The sequence below is a fragment of the Phalacrocorax carbo genome, chromosome 5 (genome assembly GCF_963921805.1).
Source record: "Phalacrocorax carbo chromosome 5, bPhaCar2.1, whole genome shotgun sequence".
NCBI lineage: Eukaryota > Metazoa > Chordata > Aves > Suliformes > Phalacrocoracidae > Phalacrocorax > Phalacrocorax carbo.
This window is the reverse complement of record NC_087517.1, coordinates 31436239-31445762: the sequence shown is the minus strand read 5'-3', so window position 1 is coordinate 31445762 and position 9524 is coordinate 31436239. Positions and strand designations below refer to the sequence as shown.

General features: G+C 38.5%; 1 protein-coding gene across 12 annotated transcripts in view; it reads left to right on the top strand.

The window, feature by feature from the left end:
* The first annotated feature begins 1575 nt into the window (after nucleotides 1–1575).
* Nucleotides 1576–9524, top strand: part of AOX1 (aldehyde oxidase 1) — a 43979-nt gene continuing 36030 nt past the window's right edge. For 5 of the 12 annotated variants that reach the window (XM_064451911.1, XM_064451912.1, XM_064451915.1 and 2 more), the window contains exons 1-8: nucleotides 1730–1874; nucleotides 2979–3036; nucleotides 4746–4842; nucleotides 6025–6133; nucleotides 6671–6797; nucleotides 7696–7757; nucleotides 8306–8386; nucleotides 9228–9308. In XM_064451911.1, the coding sequence (XP_064307981.1) occupies nucleotides 1815–1874; nucleotides 2979–3036; nucleotides 4746–4842; nucleotides 6025–6133; nucleotides 6671–6797; nucleotides 7696–7757; nucleotides 8306–8386; nucleotides 9228–9308 (675 nt within the window). In that variant the 5' untranslated portion in view covers nucleotides 1730–1814. Of the gene's footprint in view, nucleotides 1599–1729; nucleotides 1875–2978; nucleotides 3037–4745; nucleotides 4843–5687; nucleotides 6798–7695; nucleotides 7758–8305; nucleotides 8387–9227; nucleotides 9309–9524 lie in introns of those variants that run through there. The other 7 variants (XM_064451914.1, XM_064451910.1, XM_064451921.1 and 4 more) reach the window with 7 other exon arrangements.

Genomic DNA, 9524 nt, shown 5'->3' with positions numbered 1-9524 from the left:
GTGAATGTACAGCAATAAGGAGAGCAAGAGGTTTTCATACAGAACCTCACCAGAAAAAAGAGTATTCCATCAGTGTGAAAATTCTTCCAATATGAAACTTACCTTATCACCCAGGCAACATGATCTGTATTGCAAAACAGAGTTGTTAAAATTACTGTCTGAGAAGTTTCAGCAAACAGACTTTTTCTTTCTGAAGCATGCTGTGAATGTCACTACATCCCCAAGACCATTATGAAGAGGTGCAGAAATGGTTGGGAAGAGAGATTCTGTACTGATTCAATGTTATTTTAAAAAGAATTACATATAGAATATTTTTATACATTATTTCTTGTATATTTTTATGAAGTTTGTAATTAATTGGGTATTTTTAAATTGAAATGTTCTTGCTAGCTTTCACTGTTTCTCAACCTCACTGTGTCATTAGAAATCCAAAAGAAGTATCTTACAGCTTGTGTTCCCTGTGCTGGCACTGCTGCAGCAAAACACAGTGTTTTTTAAATAGTTGTTTCTCTCTATTGCCTGTGGTTTGAAAGCTAGGAACAGAAGCACATGATTCATTTTCTCAGAAAGAAAAAAAATCTTTTTGGGCATGGTCTTAATTATTTTTTCAATGAAGGTCCTGTTGTTCCACACAGCCTCAGGTGTTACCAGCTAGACCAGTATGGTGTCCCAAATGAAGTATGTGATTTGCAATAAAAGTACAAGGTCTAGGGCTTTCAGCCTTGGTTTTTTCCATTTCTGTATAGATATCTTTCACAGTAACAGTGGATAAAGCAAATTACCTGAAGATGCATAGAATTTACTTAAAATAACTCTGAAATCACATTATTGTTGCTACTGCCCTTCTTTGCTTGTTTTCTCCATCCTTACTGGTTTTGTTGCTCAACTTGATGTTCTAAGCACAGAGAAAATTTACTTTGTTATTTTCTAGGACGCATTTCTTTTAACTGTTCTGCAAAAATGGTCGCTTACTTCAGGTACTGCATAAATAATGTTACATTGTCTGTTGAATCTTCACTAAATGTGCTTCTTTTCCCAGATCAGCTGATATATTAGCTCTTGCCAGGAAAAAAGATGGAAAAACAGCTCATGATATTCCAGTTAAAAATTAATCTGTAGCTGTCACAGGGATTAAGATTATTTTGCTGAGGATAAGGTAATTTGAACTTCTTTTTATAGCTCCAAAGTTGCTTTTGCTCGTGTTTATTCAATCTGTGGGGTGGGTTTTTTTGGTTTTGTTTTGTTTTTTTTTACATTTAATACTTTAATTTACCAGTAATAAAAATTGTGATTGTTTTAAAATTAATTCTATACATCTAGATTAAACAGGAAGAGGAAAAAAATCATGGTTCTGTAAACCCTTGCTTGCACAAGTAGCCCTTACAAATGCTTATAATACCCGGAAGTTACTGCCCATTATTTTGTGAGTGCACATTTATGCACAATTCCCGATGGGCTCATGATCACTACATTGCTGGATTTTATCACAATTTAAAATTACTTTGGGGATAGTATTGTTAGAAGGTAACAACAGTTCACATCGCTAATGTTGGCCTTTTGCTCTGGAGGAACACACGCGTCCTTAGAGAAAGTGTGAGGTACGCCTCAGTGTTCGATTATACCGTAAAAGGATCCAGTAAATGTGTTAAGAACAATTGACTCGTAACTTCTCGGGGCACCGCAGCGCCGCTTCGGTCCCGCGGGCCCCGCCGCCGCCCCCGCCGCCCGCTGCGGCCCGCCCCCGCCCCTGCCGGCCGCGGGCTCTCCGGCTGCGGCTGCCCGCGGCCTGCCGCCGGCTGCGGGGCTGGGACACCATGTCTCTGCGAGGGGCGGCAGGGGCTGAGGAGCTGATTTTCTATGTGAATGGGAGGAAGGTAAGTGTCGCCCGGAAAGAGCGTTGAGAAAGGGGGGCTGCTGCTCCAGAAGTAACCCCTAAGAGTGTTGGCACAGATTGGGTTTCCTCAGACTTCTTTCTCACGGGAGTATAACCGAATCCTCATGCAAGCCTCCCGAAGTATTCCTTCCCATCTCGTCCGTGCTGGGTAAGAAGCGAATGTGACTCCAAGTATTACTTAAGTTAGCTAAGACTCTTCTGCGTGCAGCAAGTGCCGTTAGAAGGGGAGAAGCAGCAGAGGAGGATAAACATGATTATAACATCCCATTTTAGCTAGCTCTGCTGCGTTTGGTGGGCAAAACACATCAGAGTGAAATGGACTTTCAGCTGGGTATCAAATTTGGCTGGTGAGCAAGTTAGTTTTTCTTTTGTACATGTCTGGCTTCTCATCTTTGATGGATCAGAGAAGAGACATCAGATGGTATCCGATTTTCAGAAGCACAACAGAAAGTTAGCAAGACTCAGGTGCCAAAATACGACCAACATAGAGATAATAAGAACAAAATTAAGATTGATTGTTGATTCAATGCAACTGGAAGGAAATAGTTGATTCTAAGCAACAGAGTAAGAGATACTGTAATCAGTCAACAATGTAGGCATTTCTGTTGCTCTCTGTTGTTAGTCTGTTATGGCAAGTGAAGGTTTATATGAACAAACCTAGATGAAAAGTGGTTCCTGCTGATAGGCTTACAGGCTTCCTCTGGTGTTCATCCCAGAAGGTTAAAATGCTAGGGAGACTCTAAAATCTGCAAATCATTCTTTATGCTATGCTGCTTCTATTGTGGCAAAGTTCTGCTGCATTTTTATTTCTAGTGTGGCTGAAGGTAAATTCCCTCAATATGACCTTTCACTGAGCAGCAGTTATTTTTAGTAGCTGCAAGAGGCCCTGGCACTTCTTTCCTGGAAACATATCTGTCTGAAACGGAATTTCCAGAAGGAGCCCAAATTCTCCTATTAGTGTAGTTCTATGAGAGGGAACCAGAGAAGGATTCTCTTCTTGACTTTGTGGGAACATAGTCTGTGCCCTGAGTTCTGAAAAGCCTTGGTTTCTTAGTTAAACCTTGTTTTTAATTTCTTACTGCAGATAATAGAGCAAAATGCTGATCCTGAACAAATGCTGTTGTCTTATCTGCGAAAGAGACGTATCCTTTTCTTGTCTGTTCCCTTAAGTCTCTCAATTGAAAATCTTATTCAGCCAAAGTTCTCATAAATGATAATTAAAAGGGGGTTTACCAGGTTAAAGTTGTGAATCCCTTAAACAACCATGTTAAATGATGTGTGTGTCTTGAGCCAAATACTCTTCAGTCAGTGGCTGTATTTTTAGCCCAGTTTTGTAACACAGTTACACAATCAGGCATAATGTGTGTGTGTATCTGTGTTCCTTCCTTCCCAGCTGTGTCTAAGACCACTTTGTTAGCCGAATAGAACTGATTCTTTTCATAGCAAGTCTCCATATATAGTTGAGTTAACATAGCTAGGGGGACAGCTAACTTTGGTAAAGAGAGAAAAATTAATGCCAGGGAACGAAAATGTGGGACAGGAATAGCTTATGCTGATGTTGCCAAGCTCTATAATGTGAAATGATTGCCTGAGTGAGCATGAAGAACTTTAGCATCTTCCAGTAATGTGTTTTATAGTTGCAAGGTACGGTATAATACCTCTCTAAGCATCCTGCCATCTTTTTTTTTTGAGGCTAAATGCCATAGGAATCAGCACATTAGACTGCTGTTAATAACTGAAAGGCCCATTGTAAATTAACTAGTGAATAGAAGTGCAAGAAGGGAAGAAACTGTATCTTAAACTGTATTTGCTTTATCTGACAGGTTAGGATGTCTGTGAAAGGGCTCAGTAAAGCACTTTACAGTGGAAAAAGTTGTAGAGCTTAATTAGATAAGACCTTAAATCAAAATACACATCTCAAAGCTTTATTGTAAGTGAAGAGTGCTAACCCTCACATTGACAAACATTTTTTTCTTTTGATGGTGTGGTGTGAAAAGAAGGCAGCCTGTTTCCCCTTCATCAATCCCATTCCCCTGGTAGACAGGTCTGTTCCTGCACCTTGTGCCAGCTGTGGAGTTCCTCAGCCCTCTCTGTGTATTAATTCCACTCATGAGGCCAGCAAAAAACTAACCCAGGAAAAATAGAGGCTTTCACTGGATTAGGGACTCGGTTGCTAATTAGTCAACTCATGGAAGTGACTGGTAAGAAAAAGACTTGGTGCAAGAGGTCTTGGGCATTGGAGCAGGTAATGGGAAGAAGAAGGACAGAAGAGGAAGAAGAAATGGGGAGTGAGGCATCTTCCTTTTGGTGGCTGTAGAACATTAAATTAGGTGTTTGTTGATTCATAGCTTCAGAATGGCCACTGTTCCAAATTCATAGAAACAAGCACTTTTCTCATGTGATCTTTCAGATGGGGTGCAAGGTTAATATCCTGACTCTAAATGGGCCTTCTGCGAAAAACTGGGGCACTGGTTTTAGTGTTCCACTGGAACTTCTGATATATAGCTATTTTGCCCATTACACATTTTTTCCTTTCATATTTTCACTTGGAAAACTATTTTTCACTTCCTCTGTCTGTCCCAACTTACTCCTCTTCCAAAAGAAGTCAGAGCCAAGTTTTCTGTTTTCTTGGGAACAGGATTTTGGTCATGTCATTCCTTAGCTTCAATCTTATTTTCACTGAAAATTTTAATCCAATATAGAAAGGAGTCTGATACACGTGCTACGATACCAAACCAATTCTGTGTTCCTTAGCAGTTCAGCAAAAAGGGTGGCCTCAAGCTTTTGAGCAGAATAAAGACCAAAGTGAAACCTGCTAATTTTATCTTTTCCCTAATGACAGCATTTTCAGTCCATCTTACAGGAACTAAGTATGGCTGTGGAGGAGGTGGCTGTGGTGCCTGCACAGTGATGATATCCACTTATGAGCCAGCTTCAAAGAAGATACGGTAACCTTAACAGAAAATTTTGAAAACAACACAGAATTTTATGACTGTAGATACCATTTCCACATATAAAACTGTAAAAACAAAGTTGTAAAAGTTGTACTTAATACTAAAATAATGCAAAGGAAGGGTCACTTTAATCCAAAAGAGAATGCTTTAAAAATACTGTTCATTCAGCTGTGTTCTAAATTTGCTGAAATATCATGCTCAAATGCTTAATTTGTTCATATATGCTGACAGATCCTGCAAGGAGTTTTCTCTTTAGGAGGCATGCATCTAACACCCTTTGTATTGACTGCTGGAATGTGGCTGCTACCTGCAGCTCTGTCATATGACTGATAGGAAGATAGGGCAGGCAGAAGTTTCAGTCTTACCAGCCTTTTAATACTGAACTCCCTCCCTACACCCCATCCACAAAAAGGAGGACTTTGAAACTCAAAGCCAGAGATTTGTTAGGCTAAAAATTGGAATAAATTACTTTTAAATTGAGAAAACTCCAGTCAAATTGTTAAATGGTAACATCTCATTGTCAATTGAATATTTTTCGGTGGGGAAAAAGTAAAAATGTTGCAGTTGTTTCTTCTGACAATTGCATTACATTGGAATGCAATACAAATCAAAATCTTTAAAGTTATTATAAGGACTGAAATTAAAACAGTCAGAAGAACACTTGAAACATTTCAACTATAGTAAAACAACACATTTTATTGCTAAAGATGAAGAGCTCTGAGGATTTTTCATATTGGTATATTGTTCCTATTTAGAATAATATTTCTTTTACATCAGAATTTCCTTTGGGTCTGAAATTTGATGACAAATTTTCAGCAGTAACTCTTTACTTCCTGCAGATGACTACACCAACCCTGCCTTCCCCATCTTCCTCCTCCAAAACACACTTGACAGGTTGCTTGTGTGCAATTGAGGGCAATTAGAAAAGACTGAAGTGTTAAGGAAGACATAAATTCTACAGAACTGTCCTCAAAGATACAGTTTTTATATTGGGGACAAGAGACACAGCTAGTAAGTGAGCCCCTCTATAAAGCTTACTCTCTTCTCATTCCAAATTATTATGATGATTGCTTTGTAAGTATAAATTATGTCTTGATTGACCACAAAATAATATTCATGCACCTTTATTATAATAAAATAATATTAATGTACTTTATCCTCCTTTATGTTCCAAAGACATTATTCAGCAAATGCATGTTTGCTTCCCATTTGCTCCTTGTATGGTGCGGCAGTCACCACAGTGGAAGGTATTGGAAGTACAAAAACCAGGGTTCATCCAGTTCAGGTGAGAGTACAATATCACCGGGTAAGAGGATTACTGATTTCTTCCATTGTATGGGCTGGCTTGAGTGGCAGTGCTTCTAGGGCACGGGAATTTCACATGATGATTATTCTTTCTACTAAATGGTAACAAAAGACAGCATAGGTTTCTGATTGTTGGTTGATCAAGGCTGATGAGATATGGCTCATGATGGATCTTGCTTTAATACTGACAGGTGGATCAAACAGTATGTAAGAATTGTTGGAGTAGATCAGGCTTGTGCTCTATTTGGGCTAACAGCACATCTTGGACAGTACCCCTTTAGCTGATGTTTTAGTATGAATGCAAAAAAGACAGAAGTCCACTGAAGGTTAATTAAGATGTGCCTGGGCATCACAACCAAAATAATTATTCTTATTTGAGATTGCATAAATTGTTTTACTCAAAAAGTCTGATTTACTATAAAGACAACATTTAGTATGGTGTCTCCTGTTTAAGAGCGAGTCCATTAGAATGGTGATATACACTGGAAGGAGTGCTATTTGTGGTGTTTCATTTCAGGAAAGGCTTGCCAAGTGCCATGGATCCCAGTGCGGTTTCTGCACCCCTGGGATAGTGATGTCCATATACACTTTGCTAAGAAACCACCCAGAACCAACTTCAGAGCAGATGATGGAGGCTCTGGCTGGTAAATATTGTCACTTTTTAATTTGTAGGTATGTCCTTGAACCATTTTCTTCACATACTTTGTATATGTGAGTGCATGTCTGTATGAGTACACATGCACGCACATATGTATGTAGTCTATGCAATTGGTGCTTCCTAGCAGAGCTTCTACTGGATACATACAGACTTTGTATTCTCTGTCATCCTTTTCTCCTGGAAAATGAAACATGGAGCTGTGGATTATTTCAGGGACAGTGTTCAAAACACCCCCATACGTGTCCTTTGAAGTGCTTTAAATCAAATGTGCAAACTGATGCCATATTGGAGAAGTAGCTGCATCTGAAGGTCTCTGGGATCCTGTTACATCTGGAGTTGAGAATGTCATTAGGCTCACAGGAGAGCCCCTTTGTGGTAGGAATAAAACAGTCAAATCAGGTAGAGGGATGCAGACCATCTTCACTAAGGAAAAGTGTGAGCATTTACTGCAGGTAGAATAGCTGCCTGTCATCCCTTGTGCTCTAGAGTTACAGTGGACCCAGAGGTATTTCCTGTTACTATGAGATGAACTTAGATGGAGTTATAATGCTAACCTCCTTCACTATTAGAAAAAAGTCAGGGGGAAGGGGAAAAACATTTTGAGTGTGTGAAGAATATTGTACAATCTCTTATTCTCCTGCATACTAAGGTGTAGTCAGCATTCCCCTAGTGCAGCTCTCAAGTATTTCATACTCCGCTTGAAACAATAGCCTTTTCCTCAGGAGCTGCAGGGTCCTAAGTCTTGTGACACTGATCTTTTTTGTCTTTCGGAGAGCTAACACTTCTCCTTAAGCTTCAAAAATGCAAACCTCGTATAAAGACATGATATTTTAAAGCCACATGCTTTAGAACAAAGCTTTTTCTTACCGATTTCCTTTTTTCAGGGAACTTATGCCGCTGTACCGGATATAGGCCGATCCTAGATGCCTGTAAAACCTTCTGTAAGGTAAGAAGTAGTGATGATAGGAATACTAGATTGTGCCTATTAGCGTATATATGTATACAAACCATCAGCATTTTCATTAAGATCACCTCTTTCCTCTGTTAAGAGAGTTAGGTCTAAATAAGGTAAAGTAATCTGAAGTAACTCCATGTGTTTTACTGTGAGTCAGTACCAGCATAAATAAAAGTGCAATTTGGATCAATGTTCTTAGTAATTTATCATGTAATGCAATATGTCAGAAGCCTACAGTGAAAGAAACAGGAGACTGAACAGTGGGTAAAAGAAATAATGCAGACCATCTATGTGTGGTCTCACAAGGTCAACAGAATTGCACGCAGTATGAATTGTCTCATATTAAGGACTTCAGCATCTGATTATTTTAAGCTGTTTTTGAATATCACTTCTTTAACACATAATCCTTCCAATGTAGCTTATTATTAAACTTCATCTATAACTTTATTAAAATATAAAGTGACACTTATTGGCTTAAGCAGGCTTCAGCTCATTGCCATTCTGAGCAATATTTCACTAATGGAGTATTCCTACTTCAGGAATCTGTTTGTTGTGAAAGGAAAACAAATGGAAAGTGTTGCTTGGATCACAAAGATGATTTGTTTGACAAGGAAGCAAAGGTAGGGTTTTAAGTATTTTACCTGTCCTATTTAGATATAAAACTTATAGAAAGAATGTTGCATGGCTTTTTTTCTTGTAATTAAAGTAAATGCAGTATACTTCGCCATTTTTATCCTCCACCTTATTCACCTTACATAATATTATTTGTAAAATAAGATATTTTATTATTCCTTGCAAGAAATTTGGAGATATTTCTACAAGTTAAGGATTGTGTATGTTTGTATGAGCAGGCAATGATGTGGCAGGTAGTTGGTATAACGTAGTTTGGATCTCCAGAGCTGAGATTTGAGCAGTTCTTCAAGTTCAGGAATATTAATAGTCTCAGCTCTGCTCATACAGTGATCACCATACTGTGCAAGAAATCAGGACATATCTGGAACTGCCTTAAATCAATGATCAGTGATGATCTGAATGTAGCCACTGATCTCTTAGGAACCTAACTGCTGGCTTGAATCTGAAGGACTGATACAGTCAATATTCTTTCAAAAATATCTGGTCTACCTCTTTGCTTTTTGAGTACTGTAGGTTGGTATGAAACCAGCTACTTTCTTATAGTAGGACTGCAGGAATTATGCAGTTAGTCTTTCAGTTGCTTGCCTCTACACTGTCATTTGTGTTATCAGTGAACTTTGAGAAATTGTTACGAGCACTTCCTTCACCTCAGCAGCTCCAAATGCTGCATGTTTTTTTAACACCAAATCCAAATTATAATGGAATTACTAATTTTCTGCTGACTTCAGTGGGACTCTCATGGTTTGTTTTTCATTTTGCTTTTTTTTTTAAATGGGATTAATGATGACAGAAAAATCTTGGTCTCTGCTTGTTTTCTTTCTTTTTAAGGTTTCCACCAGACTATTTTCAACAGATGAATTCCAGCCCTTAGATCCCACCCAGGAGCTTATATTCCCTCCAGAACTAATGGTAATTTTTGCTGCTTACAGACTGTTATTTATCTCTGCCTTTTCCTTAGTAGTCCATAGTTCATAACTCATTCTGAAGCCCTGCTTAGCAGTAATTTATCAGAAGAAATGTCATAACATTTTAATATAAATTCAAAATTATATTACTTTTTTTTCCCAGTGACCTTATTGAATATTCAGATACAAAAAAAATAATCATATTGGGAAAATGAAGTTG